The sequence below is a fragment of the Gymnogyps californianus genome, chromosome 3, assembly GCF_018139145.2.
Source record: "Gymnogyps californianus isolate 813 chromosome 3, ASM1813914v2, whole genome shotgun sequence".
Taxonomy (NCBI): Eukaryota; Metazoa; Chordata; class Aves; order Accipitriformes; family Cathartidae; genus Gymnogyps; species Gymnogyps californianus.
Window position 1 is genome coordinate 8966554 of NC_059473.1, and position 21969 is coordinate 8988522.

A 21969-nucleotide genomic window follows, 5' to 3' on the forward strand; every position below is an offset into this window, starting at 1 on the left:
TTGGCTACTAGGCCACAGTATATGTGATTTAAATTAACCGAGGCGTACAAGTCATTATTAATAGTGAATGGCACACGCACAGTATAATCATGCTACTCCTCCCTTGAAGGAGTGCTGGGTAATTTCTTTAATCATTAATGCTCAGTTGCAAGTATGCCTTTGGAATACTTAACTTGACCTTCCCTTGAGCAAAGGGGTTACAATGCTGTAATCAGTTATACTTCTCAAAGAGTATAAAGATCAGCCAAAGCACAATTTCCCTTTCGCTTGTCATTTGAAAATCAGCATCTTAGTTGAATTCTCCCTCCTGAGTAACTGCTCCTTTCCGCCCCCCCCCGCCCCTCTTTTCCCTTTCTCCATGTCCAAGTTTTTAACTCACCACCTGGACCAAGCCTTTATGCACTACTGTTTTGACTGCATCTTCCCTCTTAAAAATTTGTGTATATCTTGCAAAGTGATTTGAGGTAGTACATAGGACAGCTATAGTCAGCATAGTCTGAACACAGAGGCTTAACACACAGGTTACAAGACATAGTTAGGATGGGACTTTGTCAGAAGCAAATGGCTGGGACGCCGGTTTGTCACAGAAGGGCAGTACACATCAAAATTCTACTTGTTTCTCTTCCAGGAACACAAACTAAGTAGCTTGATGGTAAATTGCCACGCCCACTAATTTTTTAATACTAAAGCATATTTTGCATCTACAAGGCACATTAATGGGGCATGTAGTATTAGACAGACTTCCATTTATTATTTTTCTGCCTTTCAAATGGAAAAATATAACCATCATGAACAAAGCACACTAGGCAACCACATTACCAACAATCAAGATCAATTTTATTCCATGGCAAGATGAATGTGAATGAAAGACGGCCTTCTTCTATGCCACTGGTGCAGTAAACTGGAAATTCTGCAGCAACTTGATAAGAGCTTAACTACAAAGTCTTCCAATTAAATATGAAATTAGTAACACAAGCAAAACAATAGCTTGTAAGGCATTTGTTTAGGAATTGCACTCCCATGGTTTGAAAACACCTTTTGTTTTCAATGTGCTGCACACATTGTAATTAAAACAACACTTGACACAGGGACAACAATATTTTTCTGGCTGAGCAAGAGAAGTTCGCATTCTTGCCAGTAAGGATGAAGGAGGCAGTCTGGGGTTGTGGGGCACACCGTAATAGCAGAATATTGAACATGGACATCTAAGCCATTTTTAGGATTTATTGTTAGCATCCTATTACTACGAACCATAAAGCTCACAGCTTTAAAAAAAAAATCATTGCTCAAGGCTGCTGCAGTGATCCCTATATGGGCATTTTAATTTTTTTTTTTTTCTATAAGCTCCCGACATGGGCAAGTTATACTGATCTTGCCTCAACCTGACCCACTCTGAAACAGAGGCAAAATGGCATCATTAAGGAAAAACCTAAAATAAGGAAAACTTAATTTATCACAGTGTGGAAATTGGAATCACACAGGATACAACTTGGATATCTATTTATATTAATTCAAGTTTCCTTTGCAAATGGCTGTTTTAACAAGAATCAACTTCATTATTTCACAGCACATTCAGATTCTGGAAAAAAACCTGCATTGTAACAGCAACAGCCTAACAACACAATGGACTTTCTTCCTGGGATTCTTCTAATGAGGTCTTGTCTAACATAGCTTTCCAGAAGTATCTAAAGTCAGGTAAAGAAACAGCTGCTTAAAGGATCCAAGAATTAAATATCCATAAACCTAAGCCACAATTGGTGCTTAAGAAGAATTTCTATAACTACTTTTTATAGTATATTTTGCAGGTTTTTCCAAATACATCATTAATACTGTTTTATGGAGATGTACTCATCTATATCAGGAAGAACTGAGAATATGGTAATCAGTTATCACTGAGAATTACAGGCATTTTCATGAAACTAAGTAATATTAAACTGAGACCCTAATCAATTTGTATGAGCAAACTGAAGGCAATCATTTGTTGTGTCTGCAGAACCACAACCAAAAATCTCAAGCTTCAGTTAGAATCGGAGCAGAAAAATACCTGATCAAAGCTGCTTTAATTAAAATAAATAAATAACTTTCTGCATGCTCAACTTAAAGCATTTGCTAAAGTTCTAATAAAGCCATATGGCCTGAACCGCCTGCTTAAAAACATCCACTAGAAACTAGGGTTCCAATTATTGCGCTCAAACACACTACTTCTTGAATTTGCCACAGTGCTAGAGTAATTAGGGTATTTCTACATCAACACTCAAATAAATGTATACTTCTTGATATTTCAGAAAGTATATCAAAAACTGTGTTACTTAAAAGAACATCATCAAGAAATAACAATGCAGAAAGTTTAAGAATATACATGATCAAATGTGTGGATTAAACACTAACTAATAACTTGGTGGAATAAAGGAAGAAGCTTTCAGAAAAAAAAGAGGACCTACCGCTTACACTGATGGTTAAACAGAAATCACAAGTATAAATTCCCTATCAAACAATTATAGTCATTATGCATAATGGCAAAGCTTGTCCTTCTCATAAATATTTAAATTGGCTTCAACTTTTTGTTTCTTCTTATTAGTTTTAATTCTGAAGGCCTTTTAGGATTAGCCATACCAGTATCCCTGATTTTGGGGGTTACAGAATAGAGGAGGTACATACCAAAAAGGTACGTATCCAACTGGCTTACAGTATATTCAGCAAACCCTTGCACTATTTTATGGGGAAAGAAATACTCTTACTTTGAGCTTACAGCATCCCAAGTTCCACAAAACCAAAAGAGAAGAGAGCAATCACAAAACACTTGAATTTTACTTTGTCCTGGTTTCGGCTGGGATAGAGTTAATTTTCTTCTTAGTGACTGGTACAGTGCTGTGTTTTGGATTATTGTGAGAATAATGCTGATAACGCACTGATGTTTTAGTTGTTGCTAAGTAGCACTCGTCTCAAGTTAAGGACTTTTCAGTTTCCCATGCTCTGCCAGCAAGCAGGTGGGCAAGAAGCTGGGAGGGAGCATAGCCAGGACAGCTGACCCGAACTAGCCAAAGGGTATTCTATACCATAGAACATCATGCCCAGTATATAAATGGGAGGGAGTTGGCCAGGAGGGGCGGATCGCGGCTCAGACATCGGTCAGCGGGTGGTGACCAATTGCATTGGGCATCACTGGTTTTTTTTTCCTTTTTTTTTCCCCTCTTCTTTTTTTGCTATATTCCTTTTTATTACTATTATTATTATATTTCATTATTGTTGTTGTTAGCATTATATTTTACTTCAGTTATCAACTCACGAGTTCTACCTTCTTTCCCGATTCTCCTCCCCATCCCACTGGGGGCGGGGGAGTGAGGGAGCAGCTGCATGGTGCTTAGCTGCTGGCTGGGGTTAAACCACAACAACTTAATAAATTTATTTGGGAATGTGGAATAGCAAAAAGGTTCAATGTTCACATGAAATGCAAGGTTAGGGAGGGCCTATCTGTTCATCTAAATAATGCCTATAGCTCCAAGTTTGATTTTCTGTTCTGAGTGTGCAGGAAGAAAGGCAGTTTTGTCCTTTCCTAAGCTGAATGCTCAAGGGAGGAGAAAGAAGAATCTTCTTCAATGGGTACCAAGACTTTTGGACAAAAAAACCCGCTTCAACCAGATAAGAAGAATGTTTCTGTCTAAGTGGATTAAAGATATATGCTTGTTTCTCAAAAGTGATTTTTTTCAAAAAAGCTTTTCAAAAACAAATTCAGTGCTCAGAGAAGTTTTCTAACTTGACCTTACAAGACAAATCAGACAAGAGAACTAGAAAGAAGGCATTTAGCCTGCTGTATTAGAAAACATAGCACTTACAATGTTAGATAAGTTTAAAAAAAAAAAAAAAAGGAGAAAACAAAACAAAATTCAAATTCTCAGGTACCTAGGGAATTTCTAAATTACAGAAGAAGCACTTTCAATGGAAAGAAGTTTTAAAGAATGCTTTCAAGCCAAAGAAAAGGGAAAGGAAAAAAAATCAATTATTAACATTCAGAAATCCTACCATTTCTTGACAAACAAAGCTGGGACTTTTACTGTCTGCTGAGAAATAGGAAAAATCATAGGTAAATGTCTTGGTTCTTTCTCGTCCTGTGTCTCCACTACCCCCCTCTGGTACCTATTTAAAAAAAAAAAAAAAAAAAGAAAAAAAAAGAGAGAGAGAGAGGTGGTACAATACATCTTGATGAAGTAATTAAAAACATTTTACAATAAATAATCAGAATGCAAATTTAACATAAGGCTATACACATTTAGAAATGTATAATGACAGGTTAGCCTATTATTCCAACAGTGAAAAAATTAGCAACAGATATACCCTTCAGCAAGAAGGACAGTCACGTTACAGGACAGCACAGCAGGAATTATTTGGATTTTAGCTTACTGCTCCTAACACATTTTTGTCACAATACTAATGTTCCGTTAAATCACTCCTGTATATGAAATTCAGATCATAATAAGGGATTATACTACATAAAATAGGAGCCAGAGAGACCTTTGCACTGTGAACAGCATTTCAATGTGGAGTCGTAATTAAAATGGTGTTACATACCTGCTGCTTAAGGCTATCATCATGTGCAAGACATGACACTTAGCGCTATACTTCAGCAATATTCACTGCTATTTGAATCAGTCTAAACAAACTACACACTGAAATTCCTTTTCATATATTTGTCATTGGAAACTATCTTGCAAAAAACTATTTGCTGTACATGATTTCTCTCGCTGAGAGAAATGTTAAAATATACCACAAAAATATTATAGCAAGTGATGGGTACTTTGGGTTTAGTTCATTCTCATGGGAATTCCTGAAGACTACTTCTACAGATGAAGCAAAGGTTTAATAGCTACCAGGCACACACCTCTCTTCTATTGTTGGCTTTCATCTTCCAGCTAAGTAATGACCAGAGTGATAAACCTTAGACAAACCTATGAGATACAGCCTGTAGGGTTTTTCAGAAAACCACGGTGCAGCACATTAACAGTTTAACCTGTTTCCCAAAGGATTACTTCAACACTGTATTTTAAAAACTAAGGGCTGTTCTCCACAGTGCAGTGAGCACCACTATTTTGTCCAGTCATATTTTGGCAGCTATTCAGTTAAGACTTCCTTTTTTAAATTGTGTTTACTCACCTTTAAGTTTGTGATTGTTGTTTTATTTTTTTCCATTGAAATAATAAACTTTGCATTAAGGTCTTTCTCCCTGAAAAAAAAAACAAGACTTGAGTATGTTAAATAAAACATATCACCATCATCCACAGTCATATTTCCACTCAACAGGTTGCTTGCCACAGTTAATTATCAAGTAAATTCATTTTTATTTAATTTTTTAATTGTTGTGACCAATGTTTATTTATTGCTACGGGATATATTTGAAGTACTTGGGCTTGCCTCCAAATCCCTTCATCTAGAAACAGAGCAGCAGCTTGGGGAAACCTGCTTCAGAAGTTTGACTCTGCAAGTCAATTAAGGGGTTTGTTCTTAATTCGAAGTACTCTGATACAAAGCCCAGCGAAGCCAATTATGTGGCTCTAAGGAACTGCAAAACAGAATGTTACAAGATAAGCCCCAGCCTCTTACCACCATCCTAGTAGCAGCAGTTCCCATCTACCCCTATAGCCTAGGTAACAGAGACTAAATATTTAAACCACAAAACCCCAGTATTTTAAAACTCTCTTAGAAATGAGATACCCAACATACTTTTTGAGCTGTGATGCACTATGGCAGTGTAGGAGAGAGGCTCCGCTACCAAGGGAGTGTTACACAGGTTTGTTGCTTCCCAGAGCACAACGATTCCAGGAGGAAAAAAAGTCCGGTTCTGCAGCAGTGTTTTCATGCACCCGCATCTATTTCACATCAGTTGTTTCTGACTGTTCTCAAAACTATCGTAAAAAATCATTAGCTTAGTGTCCAAAACCAGCAGGTATCAACCTGCTTGCTAGAGATGGGATTTCATTATAGTTAGTCACAAGAGTAATACAGGCTGCTCTTGTTATGCTCAAGGTTGTCATTCATCTCCTGTGTTATTAAAAACATGCACATGAAAAAAAGAGCCAGAAGAGGAAGACTGCTATATACACCATACAAAACCTCGCTCCCCAAATGTTAACAGACACTCCTGTTCCAAAACCATCTGCTAAGTCACCTGACAAACTGGTGTGCCCGACTGGTGCAAAGGAAAGCAGAGGGCTTTAAAGCAATAAAGTGCTGCTTTACCATATTGCATGGTATCTCAGCGATTACTGGATATCCGCTTGCACCAACCAAAAATGAAAAAGAAAAACTTCTTCCTAGTAACAGGAGACCCGAGTTCAGGATTTTAGTGTGACATTTTCTTCCTCGTGGTGCACTGGATCACCCAACTCTATGTTCCTCAGCTGACTGTGCAGCTACCCTCTAGTCACATTCAGTTTTCCAGTAGAAATTCTAAAGAAAAGCAAAACCCATTTTAAAATCCACATTAATGAATAAAGATTAGGCAAATAAAAGTGCTTATTTAAAAATCAATACATTAAGTTATTTTCTAAGCTAATAAAATATATAATTGTAATAATTACAGCATTAATTATACAACTGAACTTAGAGGTACCATAGAAAAACATTAGAGGCATGCCTTAAGAGGTGCCTCAGTCATTTCCGTGTCACCCTTAGTAGCTTTTACTAGGTCTACACTTAAGAGACTGAAATACTAAAATACAGCTACGGGTAATAAACAGGGAAACGGAGGAGAAGTTTCCAATGGTATTTTTTAGCAGGAAATAGATTTTGGCATCGCAGTAATGCAGCCTGTGGATGGCTACCATTCATCCTGCTTCCTCAACAGTTTCTACCTGTCTGTACCTATTTGCTCAGTGAAGGTGTAATAAATTAAGTGGCCCAATTAAATGGTCTATCTTACTATGAAAATTTGTTTCAAATATGATTTGTAATCTGCTTCCTCTAGGAAGTTTGGAAGGACTCTAGGTGGGAAGAAGTTTGAGCCAGAATCACTGCTTTTTTGTCTGGATTTCTTCATGCTTGAGGTATATGAGAGGAAATAATAAAACATGTTGGTGCTTTCTTTCCCAGATGTAGCCAGCTCTCCATATTACAAAACCTAAAGCTACTCAATAATGGAAAACTGATACAAAATGTTTAAAGTCTAACACCCATATATGAACTACAAAAAATTCTGAGAAGCCAACAGTCGTTAATTTTTGTGATAACACTGATAATAATATTACTAAACATTATTAAAGAATGAGGATTTCAAAGTAAAAAAAAAAAAAAAAAACAACCAGGCCTTGTAAAGCACTAGCCAATAAAAAAATTCATAAATAGAATTTTGCATTTTTGTAGGGGAAGGGATAGGGAGAGGACAACCCGAAACAGGAACACTATGATCAGAATCAATAAGCCAACTGAGAGAAGTGAAAAGAATTAACAGGAATCAAATGCTAAAATTTCATTTTAATATGAGACAGCCGAGTATAATTTATTGTACACATACAAGAGTTTCAGAGGATCTCATAAAAAACAATTGCTTGCATGATGTCAGTTATTTCCAGGCACTCATTTAATGCAGTTCAGCAGGGGCTGAGTCCCTTTCAAAAAGTTTTGATTGCAAGTTCCACCTTAATTAAAGGTTCAGGCTGCTGTATTGCAGTGTTGGGTACCCTTCTGAGAACCTTCAGGGCTAGGAGAACCCTACTGCAACCAGCTACTCCTCCAGCATCCATAGGAACCACTAGCCCTGCCTCACCCAGAGACAAGCCCCAGCCACTAAGCAAAGACTCTGCCCCCGCAAATTCCACCCCTCTCATTACAAAGTACCGTAAAGGGGCTGGCTGCCAAAACTAGTTCACAATTAACGCTTTGATGATTTAAGAAAGCTTGCTTCCTCCCAAGCCCCAAGTGCTCACACAGCAGTGTTTAGGGCCAGCCTCCAGGCTGTTCTCACTGCTGTTTCATACACCACGTGGAGTTCCAGGATCACAAGGGAAGGAAACTTATAACCCGTGATCCCGTGGCCCCTAACCAAACTACCAAGTGATCAAGCAGGCAAGTTTCTTGGCACAGACACCGGGAAATACATCAGCCTAGTGCTGTTATTAACCTTCTACTATTGCTAAATTCAGCTAGTCATCTAGCAACTAATTGCAAGGAGGAGAGGGGAAAGGAAAAAAAAAAAAAGGAAAAAATAATCAGAAAAACTACTTCAAATAATACTGGCACTTTATTTTAATATAAACAATATCAGTATTAGTACCAAGATACGCTTAAAAGAACTAGTATTCTTGTCTTGTAATGGGATAACTTGATAAATGGCTTGCTTGGGCAAAGTTTTAATAGTTTCTCTTCGTCACAAGGGGTATGTGGGTTATGAAGAACTGCCCCAAACTGAAGATGACTCAGCAGCTATATCAAAACACGGCAGCTTCATGAACAGGGGTCATGGAAGTTGCCTTGAAATCTGGAGATACTGCTAACGTTTGGCTGCCTGTAGTATGATTTTGAGTAGATGCACATGGAGGTGCAAAAACTGCTCTGGTCTTTGCCCTGAAAATAAGCAGGGAATATAAGGGAAGGAGACAAAGCAGCTTGACATAGAAATATCTACATTGGAGCTTCTTCCATGAAGCTGCCGTGTTTTGATATAGCTGCTGAATCATCTTCAGTTTGGGGCAGTTCTTCATAACCCACATGCCCCTTGTGATGAAGAGAAACTATTAAAAGCTCCAACGTAGATATCTCTATGTCAAGCTTCTTTCTCTCCTTCCCTTATATTCCCTGCTTATTTTCAGGGCAAAGACCAGAGCAGTTTTTGCACCTCCATATGCATCTACTCAAAATCATACTACAGGCAGCCAGATGTTAGCAGTATCTCCAGATTTCAAGGCAACTTTCCATGACCCCTGTTCATTATGTCACTTACCCAGTCCTCCACAAGACTTTCTGAAGATCCTCCCACAGAGAGAAGAGCATGGAAAAAGAACTGTGACCTCAAATACAAATCAACAAGGGAAGCTTTAGAAAAATACCTATTACAAACATTCAAAAGGTGTTTGGTCTTTTTCCAAGTTCATCTTTAAGTTCCTTCCTTCAAAGTCCTTCAATGGAAGGTTCAGTTATTTAAACAGTGGCTTTTTATTAATCCATTCTGTATTATTCAGACACTAGAGCATTTATTATAGCTTATCCCATTAGAAAATCAAGATATTATGTTTTCCATTAAATTGATACTATGGGAATCGGGTGTGATTACCATAGTACCTTGTCAGACATGACCCTGAGAACAGAAAGAGACGCGTTTCATCTTGGGGGTGGGAAGGGAAAACCAAAAAGGACAGGACAGAAAGTGCAATCAGTTTTCCCAAATAGTGTCTCAAAAGACCACTTCAGCAAACCTCCAAGGCTGCACAGACAAGGACACACGCGCCACCTGAACTGCCTGCGGAGCACCTCTGTGTCAAAACAGAAAGAAAGTTGTAAAATATACTCTTGGAAATTCACTTAACTGTAGACATCTAATGGAACATCTATTGGAAAAGGATTATACTGAAGAGCAGATGTGCGATTTTGTTTTTCAACTACTCAAAGACATAGTCTGAGCACTTGTAAAAGCAACTCAACTGTGCTCAATGGCTTTTCTTTTCAGCAAAGCGCCTGCTGCTACTTATGTTCACATTTTAGGCACAATGTTACGGATTTCCTGTTTTATCACTCTGCTTGTTCACTACCCAGGTTTATTTCTGGGGTCACAAAGTGAAAGCATGAGGGTTGCTTAACAGCCAGGAGAATTCAGGGTAGATTTAACTGAAAAATAAGCACCAAGCGTGTCACAGAAAGAACATGGCCTTTTCTTGTAGCTTGGTAACATACTAACTGTACATTTGCCCTGATGTCCCATTGAATTACACAGACCAACAGCACTTTCCTTTGTCTGAGGAACTCTTAAAAGGGGAACATTCAATTCAACCATATGCTTTAAAAAGTCAAACAAAAACCCTCCTACACAAGAAATTCTTTGTTACTTTCTGTAACTACAGGAAAAGTAAAGTTGGTGCAATCTGAACTATCACACAATTTCTCTTTCCTATCCAGAGGTTTTAGTTTGGGTTTGTGTTTTTGGTTTTTCAACTTCTTCAATGCTTATCGAATCATTTTGTAGAAAGTACTTTTTTTTTTTTTTAACATGTGATTCCATTTTTTAAAAAATGTGATTCCATATCTAGGTGCAGTTAAAAGCATAAATCTGGTGGCCACATATAAAACAACTTGATTACCCTTTGGGTTAAAGTAATTTTTTGCATAAACATCAATTACAAGTAGTTTCAATATAATGTTGGCTAAGACCTAAAATCAGAACAAGTCAAGCAATCTGATTTAATCACAAGATTCCGGGAATCCACTGTGGCTCGAGTCACCGGTACTACACGACTATACTGTATAAAAATCACAGTTGTCTCCATAGCAGGGCAATAGCCCAGCATATCCTGAGCTCAAAATGACCCCATGCTGTTGACTGACATGGCTACAAGCCCATAATTAAATGACTGAAGCCATGTTTACACTAATATAGTCTAAAAGTTAACAACTACACATTGTACATCAATCAGCACAACTGCAATCAGATGTCCTTCGGACTCGGTTTGAGGGGAGGTTCCTAGGTGGATCCTCTGACAGCTGGTAAGGGCTGCAGCCTCCCCCTCATTCAGGAGAGCTCTGCAGACCCTTTTATAGCCGCTCATTTTCTCTGAACAGCACATCTTCATTATCTTTGAGACCTCTACCAAACTGTCCAATCTGTCTGACATCAGCCAACAGATTCAAAAGCTGCTAGATGAGACCAGACTGGCTGACAACAGGCTGCACCATCTCTCAAGTTTCACCTCAAGAAGCCAGACAAGAAAACAGCAAAAAAAATTCTTGCGGACTGAAGTTAAAAGAAACAGCTTCCTATGGATATGACTGCGATTGTGTCTCAGTAAGAGAAATAAACTGTGCACATACTTGATACTTTTAAAGAGAGTTTTGTCGTAAAGCACATTTTGTGTGGGCATAAGCTTTTCTGTGATCCATATAATCTTAATAATTTGCTAGTGCAGACTTACAACGATACCCACATTCCCTTTTGCGATACCGGTTTTATAAAAAGCATTGGCAAACTTTGCAAACAGTTAAATGAGAGAGTTCTGCTACTCCCAGAACTTTCTTCACAGTGCAGCTGAAACCAGGATAATAAACCCAGTGACAGAGAATGCAGAAACAGGGGATATCTTGTACATCTCATGAAACAGAAATATTCCCTAAGTTTATATACTAGTACACATATATCAGTTCTTGTACGAAGGACAACCTAGATTAAATGCCTTTAGCCATAAGAATAAATTTTACCAACAACACTGAAAGGCAGTAGTTTAATCTACAGCAGTAAGGCTCTCCTGGAAAATGAACGTACAGGTGTCCTTGTGCTGTCTTCTGTCAACCGATATCTAGCTTTTGGGGGGAAACTATGCATGCTCATGGTAACACATACAAACTGGTCACTACATTAAATCAGGTACGGAACCTGCTTTTTAAATTTGTATTTTTAGTAATATTATAGGTAGACTTCACCACCCAACAACTCATATCAGGTCTGGTGGGTAGCCACATAAGCAAATTTTTAAATCATCAGCAACACCTAACTTAAAAACAAAGTTACTGGATTACCCACATGCCATGGTCAACAATCGCATAATAACCTGAAAAATATTTAATCTTCAATTAGCAGACTACCTTGACAGCAACTTTTCTGCTTTGCCTGCGTACATGGAGCGTCAGACCAGGCTCCGTAATGGTCTTAGCAGTAGGAACTAGTCCTGCATAGCTAAGTTTTAAGATATCCACATGTGAAACCCCTCTTACACATTTCTGATGTCAGCCTTTAAGAAAATGTAGCAAGTGCCCATCTTTGGCAGAAGCAACATAAAATAAAACCTCAGACACAACCAAGTTGATTTGAATGGCATTCTGGAGTTTTGTTGTAACTATTATGACACTAGGAAGTTTCTCTAGGACTCCTGGATTTTAGTCCACATGATATTTTGCTTTTAATATCTTGTTTCTTCTGATTTGTTCTTTTACTCCTGCTATCCCAAGTCATAAAGACAGTATTGACTTAACCTCTTGTGTACAGCAAAGCGCAATTCAAAGAAATCACAGTTTCCCTGCAGTGCCCTTGTCTTTTGGGGCAGGAGGTCCTCAAATTAGAAATTCAGAAAAAAAAAACAAACTGTGCCTGACTTCACAGATCTATTAGCCCCTCAAGTAATCCATAAGGCTGTTCTTCTGTCGTTCTTTTCCTCTACTGAGACACATACAAACAATCTGGACTGAACAACAAATGACTTCAGTTATCTAAGTACAAATATCTTTCACATGTATAAGCACACAGAAAAGAGATGGGTGTACTCCAGGTTTCTGTATCTCACTATTGCTTTGTATTTACAATATAAACTCTTTGGAGAAGAGCCTTCATAAAGCCAATATTTGAAGTGTCTGAGTCTTCAACAATAAGAACTTCAGCCCATCAGCAATTAAGATGTCGAGTGCAATGTACGCCCTCCTTCTGTTAGATAACGCTGAAAAAAACCCTCTCAATAAATAACACTGGCTTTGTATTCATAGCTACTGCAAAATAGAGGACTTTGCTCTTCAATTCAGTCAGCTGTTCTTACCAACAATACCTGCCTTTCAGATACTCAGACTTCTAAGAGTCTTCAAGTCCAAGAGCTCAGTTAGGTTAAAACAGCTGAGTGCTAATCCCATTTATTTCAAAACCGGCCTTAATTTCAAATAAACAAAGCCTGAGAAACCACAGACTCACCCTTCTCTCACTTTGTTTCATCAGGAAAGCTACAATACAGAGAGACTCATTACCTTTTCCTCTGCTGGTCTCAGGGTGCCCTCAACAAAAAGCAGAGTTTGAAAGTATTTTATCCATCATTTTAGTGATATAACATGCATAGGTAACCTGGCAATGTGCTTGATAATACTGAAATAAATGAACTAGGAAACGCTATTCTAAAGCTAGGTTTTTAAGTTCAGAAGGCTTAAGATCGTAAAGTTTTGGGGATTAGAAATTGTAAATGAGGCCAGTCAAATTACGTTGCCCCACACGTGCCCACGCTGCCACTGTGCTCTGGCCCCACTGGCACTGGAAGGTCTTTGTTCTTCAATGCTAGGGAGGATGACAGAGGAAACAAGGTAGCGATTGTGACAAATCCCACAGGCTTGAAAAACTTTTGAAGCATTTGCATTAAAGCACTAAAAAGGACAGAAAAATAAGCACATGCAAACAGAGGCTATACGTGGGCTTCCCAGTCTCTCATGGTTTATGCAAGATTAACTGTCAGTCCCAGCCATTAACTCTTCAGTTAATGGGAACCCAGTATTTTGCTGAAACTCCTTAGAGCTCCTTCTGCAGCAGTCAAGTCTGCTCACCGACACAAGGATAAAGCTCTGCACTTAGGACTCTCCCTCCCTGATACATCTTGCTTGATACATGAAAATGGCAAGATCCCATTTTAAAGACCACATACCCCGTTTTTTCTCTCTCCTGTGTATAAAGCTGTGCAAAAACCACTGCAGAGGAGGTTGAAGGTAGAACAGCAAGCGCAGGAGCTACTTAAAAGTCACCCAGGTCTGGTCTCACTTTCCCATTGAAGCAAGATTGTTTCCTGTAATGGCTTTCTTCAAAGGAATTAGCTCTTCCCAACCGCCTGGGCTTTCATTCCCCTTGGGAGACTCTTCCACAACCTGCACTATCTCATTAGCAGTAATTCCTTAGATACTGTTTAAGCTGATCCATTATTAGCTTCATTCCATTACTCCTGAGATATTATGAAGGAGCCATAACTAAATATTTAATTCCTCTTTTCAACATTTAAGCCCTGCAAATATTTCTAGATTTGCATCTCCTAACCTATTCTGGTAGTCATAACACATAGAGTACACATGTAGCTCAATATCTTTGAATCTAAGATTCCTGTAATTTTTGTTAATTTTTTCCAACATAATTCAGATAATGAGGTTCCAGAAACAGGACTTTATGAGATCTTGACGCGGGGGCTTGCTGGGGGAAGCACCAACCACACCTTCAGTGTTTGGCTCTGCAATAAATTTGCAAACAAGAACTGCACTGTGATTGTAGCACACTTCTAAGTTCAAATTCATCGCTTCTAAGCGGAAAAATTTCAAAGAATAACCACAGAGGAAAAGGGCACAGAAAGAAGAGGAAAACAAGCCACTGATGTTCAAAGACGGCGCACTTTAGCACAGGTGAGAAACTCTAGAGAAACAAACCACCAGAGGGTGCTGGCATTGCCTATTGCTTGTACCCCTAAGTTTCAGCTTGCTGCAGCGCTGCTGACATTTGCTATTGTGGAAAAGCCTAAGGAGAGTCCAACAAGTTTTTCTAGAATATCCTGACCTGTGGCATCCAAATTCCCAGCCAACTATCATCCTTGGCGTTGGCTTCTCTATTTGGCTTTAACTTCTCATTTTAGCAAAGGCCATACTCTCATTAGACCCCAGTCCTTAACACAGCTGTCCAATACTGCATTTTACCACCCCTTAGGAAACACATGGCTAGACCATTTGCAACTGAAATGCTTCAGCAGAGCGACTGTTCTGCTTTAGATTTGCAATGTTCTCTTTAAACTACTGAGTAAAATAACTTCGGCATTTTTTCTCCCCACCTCATGGCTGCTGCTTCTTCCATTCCTACGTAACCAGGCCTGAACTACTCATCTGCTACTTATTACCCTTATGCCAAAAAAAAACTTAAAACTTAAAAACCAACGATCTCTCGTGCCACTATATTGATTACAAGATTTCCGTCACCTCTTACTTATTCCTGCCACTGACAACCAAGACTTTTCTGTAAGCCCACTAGGCTCTTCTCTATTTTTTTTTCTTTTCTAGTCCTTACAAGTTTGAGTCAACACTCTGCTGTGAGCAAGCTGTCGCTTCTACTTCATTCGCTTCAACGGCAAGTTCTCCAGCCTTTCCTCAATTTTTAAATGGTCTGCTTGCAGCCTTATAACACAGCTTACTACATCCCTTTCTCAAATATATGATTCGCATAGATACCATTCAGAGGAGCCCCACAATACATAGCACCTATGTTTCCTAGCAAACACTGCTAGCTCAATTGCATCTTCATTCCAGAACTACAGAGAGCAATAACGACAGCCATAAACTACCATCACTGAGACTTTTATAATCTTTGAGGGCATTTTTACATAATTACAAACGTTTACGTCACAATTTATTGTTGGCACCCATGCTCAAAGAACACACGTTCTCGCCATGTCTAACAAGCAGAGCCCTCCTTAGAGCTGGTCAGGTACCATCAAAACCAGGGACCAACAGCCCCTTCAGAACAGGCACACCTGTGTGTCCTACCCACCTCTCCTTTCCTCTCTCTCAAAGTCCTACACCTTAAACATGTGGCCATACAACGATCATTTCATTTCACCTATAGGGAAACACGGATCAGATTCTACACTTCTTTCTCACAACTGAACAAGTACTAGATTTTTTTGTGCTTTCTCATGTCTGGCAGCCTCACTGTGCTGAGCTGCCAAGGCCAAATGAAAGAGGCAGCCCACTGCTCTTAACCCCACCCAAGAACCTGGCCATACCCGCTGGGTATCACCAAACCATTGCCAACCATAACCCATCTGTTAAGCACATCTTCACTCAGGTCAGGTAAAAGGTAGCGATTATTAAGGAGAGATGACGTGTACATTGTCATGCTGATGCTCACTTCTCTGGTCCTCCCTGTACTACAGGGCCTGTCCTGAGAAGGTGTGCATGACCATATTGTAGAATAAAACTCCTCCTACTTTTTGCCTTTTGAAGAGGTGAGAGATACTAAATAGAAAATAAAACCATTTCTTAATGTACCTTACAAAACTAAAAACATTTTTAATTTCAGACTTCAAGTTCTCTTCATATCAACTTTACATGATCCAAGAACTCGGATCAGAGTCTACACCTTTATGCACTGGTCCAATGCTAACAACAGAAGTAGCACACCGATGAAAGTCCTTATATATACATATATGCATAGCTTACTTCCAGGGAGAGAAGTTTATCTACTCTGAACACTCTTCCAAAGGGAAAAATTTGCTGGAAGTCATTAAATGGGTTCAAGCTTTTGGACACAAAATATGGCAAGGTGAAAAAGTTACATTCAGAACAGTTAGTTTATCTTGCCAACTCAGCATCGAAGTAGATTTTTATTGGATTCAGACTCACCCACAGATAAAGGCAGAGGCAAGAGACAGGTACGCTCACCCCAGGCACACCAGAGCCTCACCTATCCTTACAGATCTTTCAACTTCTTTTTATAGTAGAGAAATTGTCCATGACTATAAATCAAATCACAAGCACCACTATTAAAATGGAAGTTCAAAGAGTTGACATAACGAATAGCAAACTCAGCTTGCTGATAAATGGCTTATCCTCATCGGTACTGTAGTTCAGAAAGTGACAGTATTGCAACACTTGGCCATATTTAAGCTCCGAGTTATGTTTCTGCTATCACTCTGGACTCCTCTTAAGAGCAACAAGCAACACTCAGTGCTCAGAAACAGACGCAGCAAAAATTTCACCATGCACTTCAGAGACAAATATGATATTTAACTATGGGTGTCCTTGCTTGTAATCACTCCATCTTTTCTCACTCTACCTGTGTTACACTGATGTTATACACATTTTGTCAAAACACTCTTATTTTTATCAATTCATGTAAATGAAAAATATACACAGTAACCTATATTTTAGACACAGCAATTCATCATGAGACACCAATTCATTCCCCTCTTCCCTGCATTGGAAATTCTATAATATATTCTCCATGTATGCCTTTTGCTTCTCTTCTCAATTCTAAAAAGCATAGATAGTTAATTATAACTTTCATACTCCCAGTAAGCTTCTACCTAAATCACTTGTAGACATTCGGAATGGAAATTAAGATTTCAGCTGGCTCTTCACTGTTTACTTGTTTATCTCTTTTTGCTGCTACAAAAACACTCTTATCACATGTTCCTTGTAAAATGAAACAGCTTATTTTAAATCTCTGTCCTTTGCATTGCTATATTAATTTGAGCTGTTGAAAACTCTGCTATTGATACTAAGGCTTGGATTGTGCAAGCAGTTATTTTTAAAGATAATATAATGTCGGTCCTAAATTTCCCAAGGTACTCTGACTCCAGCTCTGCACGCAGAGGAGTTACTTAGACTTACAAGCATAACTGAGAGGTGTAATAATGTAAAACCAAGAGGGCCAGCCTTACGTCTAATGAATAATCATGCAGAATGTATTTGTGGATTAAAGTATCGGCATCAGCATAGCTTTTAATCCAAACAAATCCCAGAGTCACACAAAAGCCTTCTCTAAGCAATAAAACCTATTTTCTCTGTCTCCCCACTATCAAACATAAAAGCTGTTAATCTTCGTGTGGTAATTGTGAATGACTGTATAACCACGTAGAGCCCTATAGCCACTGACACACATTTCTGCCGTCCCCATCAGTCACCTCTGTTCGGAGAGCAAATCTAAGGAGTGTGTGCATGCAGGGTTAAAAACTGATCATTTAAAAATTAAATCAAATTGGAATTTCTATTTCATTCTATTGGAAATAAGAACAGAGCTGTGGGAAAGTCTACACAGCTCATTTAAATAAACATTTAAAACCACTGAGAGCACTGGATAAGCACAGGGAAGAACTTACTGCAGTACAAAGCCACATTCTGATCTCAGCTGCATCTTCTGCAGGTAAGGACAGCATATGAGCCTCGTTTAGTTTGTTCAACCAGTTAAATACAATAATTAGTTTATACAAATGCAATAAACAGATGAAAAAGGTTAAAAATCAGAAGAACCTTGTTCTCCTCTATTACTTCATGAATTAAAAGCCAAATAGAACAGAGCTATCAGGCGTAAGAAATTGAGGGGCACAAGAATTAGTGATAGTATCTGAAAGAATCAAGTTGGTATTTCCTTTATTAAATATCAAAACATTTTTTTCTTATTTAGCATACTTCAGATGGTTTTATTTAACTGACAAAAAACTATAAAAGTGGTTTTCCTGAACACTAATTGAATTCTAGTTTTCATGCAGAGAAAACGTGACATAAAATGGAAGTAAGAAAAGATTACCCCCTCATTCTTCTTGAAAGACTGAACAGATGAATATAAAGCAATGTATTTATTTGAACTGTGCAGATGCAGTGCATAATACAAAACAGAGAGCTGGAATTAGGTTAGCTTAACAGGATCCCAAATATCTCACGCTATGCAGAAGACAGTGACTAGTAACCAGTAACCCAGAGTTGTCTGTTCAGTAAGTGAACACAAAAGTGCCTCAAAGCTGATTACACTTCTCTAGAATCCCATAATTTTGCCCGGGAAACGGCCATTCTGAGGAACTGAACTCTTGATGGGAAACTGCATTTTGTGGGACCAGATATGGGATTCTCCAGTCAAGTCCTCCAAATTATAAGACAATAAATGAATGCTTCTAGTGACTGTTTTGGAAAATGAACCTTAGAAATAATGGTGACCAAAACCATTAACTTGCCAGAGCAAAATACACCAACCACCCAACTTTACCTCGCTGCAGATTTCTACTTGAGGAAGAAAACCTAGCCTTCTGCCAGCTGGCAGGTTTTCAGCCACTTTACAGAAATGCTAAAATATAAGCACAGACTGAAAGGCTGTCCTTGCAATTCAGCGTTGAATGAGGGAAACCAAAGGATAGGCAGAGACTCACCACGTGACTGAACTTTCTAAGCTCACACTCACAACTGGTTTCAAAGCAGTAACTGTAAAGCCATTAGACATCATTTTTATTATGTTATTCAGAGATATAGTCAAAAACCTCTAGTGTAACCTCTGTGTAACACAATTTGGGATGTTAACTACTTTAAGAAGAATGGTCAAGGGCTTTGACAACAGCACTGAAATGAACAAATTCCTTCCAGGTCAAGTCAGAGAACGAGAAGACTAAAAATAAATCACAGCAGAAGAAAAAAAAAAAAAAAAACAGTTTGTCATCTAAGCAATGGAACTGCAACTAATCCTTAAACAACAACCCCCTCCCTATCACATGATTCATTCCAAGATCCATGTTCATGACTTATTACACAATTAGCAGTGCTATGACACCACACAGCGCAACTGCTCCATAATGCAGGAGTCTTACCAATAACCATTCATTAACTCTGTCTTCTCTAATTAAAAGTGACTCACGAAATAAGCTGCATTATATGATTAAGCTTCGAACAAACCAAAGCAAATTTAGAGACACACACGAAATTAAATTTAACTCTATACAGTATCATGTTAAAGATTTTGAAAATAAGTGCTGCAGAATGAACACCCGATTGGAAAGTTCCTTTGAACGGGCAGAAATGCCCTTCCTCCATAAAACACTGCAGCGACCCATAAAGGGGAAGGGAGCGCGGCTGAGAGAAGACACGTACAAGGGAAACTGATATAAGTAAAATATGATTACTGCTCCTGGCTTATGGTTCACCATACCTTCACTGTTGCAACAGGAAAAGCTATTGGATCTTCTAAGGCTTAGGTTCTCAGGTTTAGAATATACAGCACGAGTCCAGCACTGACTGAAGGAGAGGAGCACCACCAACCCCAGCACTGTTCCAGCGCTGCAGTACTGGGTGCCACACCAAACAGCAACTGTGCCTCTGAAAAAATCAAGACTTAGAAGCAACATCCCATCACATTGAATCCAGCTTCCTGATAATGTTTTATAAACATCAAGTACCATTCCATGAACAGCAAGGCTTTAACAACTTGAACTGGAAAGCTCTTCACAGTTTGCTTATTTCCAGTCAGACACTTGTCAGTTTTCAGAATAAGTTTATTCACAGCCTACTCATTGCCACTCAGTATGCTGTGTCAAAGACGATGTCAATCACACCAGGCCTCCGCCTGCACTGCTCTTAGGCTCCTTCTTTCCCATTGTATCACAATTCTCATCATTTTCTAAGTATGCTCTGATCTAGCCCCATCCCATGTGTATTCTAGACACGAGATCCAGAGTCATTGTCTGCAATATTCTTTTGCCACAACACTTGCAAACTTCTGCTCACACTTTATCAGTTGGTGTTTCCACTGCCTATCACAATTACCAGCCCTTTTCCCTTCTGCCATATGTTTTCCATTTCCGTCTCTCTTCTGTCTCTTAGCAGATCACGGTTCTAGTCCACAAATAACACTTCTCCGTGCTACCAAAACACTACAAATAACAAGTCTTATCAATACTTTAAAGACCTATGCTACCTGTTGTCAGAGATTCTTGAAGGAAAAGTGAAGTGTATATATAGAATAATTTTAAAAATTTATAAGAACCATACATTAAACTCAGGGGAGGGAGGTGGGGGGAAGCAGGAGGGTGTGACAAGATTATTCACCAGCTCTGACCTCTAACTACTCAGCTCTATCAAACTGCCCAAACTACTTGAAACCAACCTGCAGTATTTTCCCCTTCCAACCTTCATCAACTTTATTTTGGTAAGGTTTGTTTTTCCCCCACTGAAAATGACAAGATATTGACTGACTTTCAGAAGTTGGCAATTTTTTTTTTTTTAAATGCCCGAATCAGATCAAGTGAAAGGCAGGGTGGGAGCCTGACTGGCTGCCTATGCTTTTACAATACTTTTCTTTTTAACTGGCTACATCATTCCAGAACAAGGGAAGAAGTAAGAGCGCTGCCAGTAGAATCTGATCATTTTCTACATATGGTTCTTAAATTATATCATTAAAAGTTAACTCCATCGCGCATATTATGCACTTATTTCACCAAAGAAAACAGTGTTTATTTCCTGGACACATCTCAGGAAGTGGGTGATAAACTCTTGTCAATATAGTAAATGGGGTGGACTGCCTCTTTTATACTTCCATCTTAAGTAGCCAACTAATAACTTTTACCATAGTGGCTCCTCCACAAAAACTGGTGTTACAAATGAACTAGACAACAATCTCTCCCTTTCAAGTAGGTAGAAGAGGTTGCAGTTTCTAGATGAAGTAGCTTTCTTTCACACTTTAGAAACCTGGTTCTACACCCTTGGCAGGCCCTTGCCTCTCAACAGTTTCCTATCTTCACCAAAGTAACCTTTTCCTCATTATAAAAGGATCAGACAAACCACTGCTTAAGATCATGACAGACTGAACTTTCCGGGAAAGGCCCCACACCTTCCAGCACCACGGGGGAGCTACTTCCCAGCCTGCCGGGGAGGAGAGGCGCTCCCAGCAGTTGCTCCTGCGATGCAGAGCCACTCAGCCGAGCGCCAAGAAACCCCTCAAGTGCCAGGCAGAGCTCCCCCTCAACCTCCACCGCTGTAATGGCTGTCACCGCCTGCACAGGTGGGACAGGAAATTTCACGCATCCTCTGCGAGCGGCGGCGCACGGGTCGCACCCCTGCGCCCGGGCCCGCGCAGCCCCTCAGGAGCGGGGGCGCGGGAAAGGCCGGGGCGGCCCCGCCGCCGGGCCGCACTCACCTGCGGTTCATGGGCCGCACTCGCACGGCCACCTTCACCGAAGCCATGGCTCATCCCCGCCGGGCCGCTCGGGCCCACACCTGCTCCAGCCGCCGCCGCCGCCGGCCCGGCGTCGCCCCGCCCGGCCTGGCCTTCGCCGCCGACCCGCGCCCCGCCCGCCCACCGGGGCCGAGCGCAGGCCGCCCCCCGGCCTAGGCCATGTCGCTATGGCAACCCCCGCCCGCCCCCTGCAGCCTCCTTCCCCAGCGGGCGGCTACGGGGGCAGCGCAGGGACAAACAACGTCGCAAGGCGTTGCTCCTCCCGGCCGCGCGGCCCCGCCCTCGGCCGCGGCGGGGGAGGGCGGGGGAGGAAGAGGAGGAGGAAGGCCGGGAGGGGAGGGGGCGTACGGGGG

The 21969-nt window shown here is 40.0% G+C and overlaps 1 protein-coding gene across 1 annotated transcript in view; it reads right to left on the reverse strand.

The window, feature by feature from the left end:
• The window catches only part of KIF16B (kinesin family member 16B), a 146972-nt gene extending 125371 nt beyond the window's left edge, over positions 1 to 21601 (reverse strand). The window contains exons 1-3 of the mRNA XM_050893407.1: positions 21578 to 21601; positions 5149 to 5218; positions 4021 to 4134 (exon numbers count right to left, since the gene is read on the reverse strand). Coding sequence (XP_050749364.1) covers positions 4021 to 4134; positions 5149 to 5218; positions 21578 to 21588 — 195 coding nt within the window. The 5' untranslated portion in view covers positions 21589 to 21601. The remainder of the gene's footprint in view (positions 1 to 4020; positions 4135 to 5148; positions 5219 to 21577) is intronic.
• Positions 21602 to 21969: the final 368 nt, after the last annotated feature.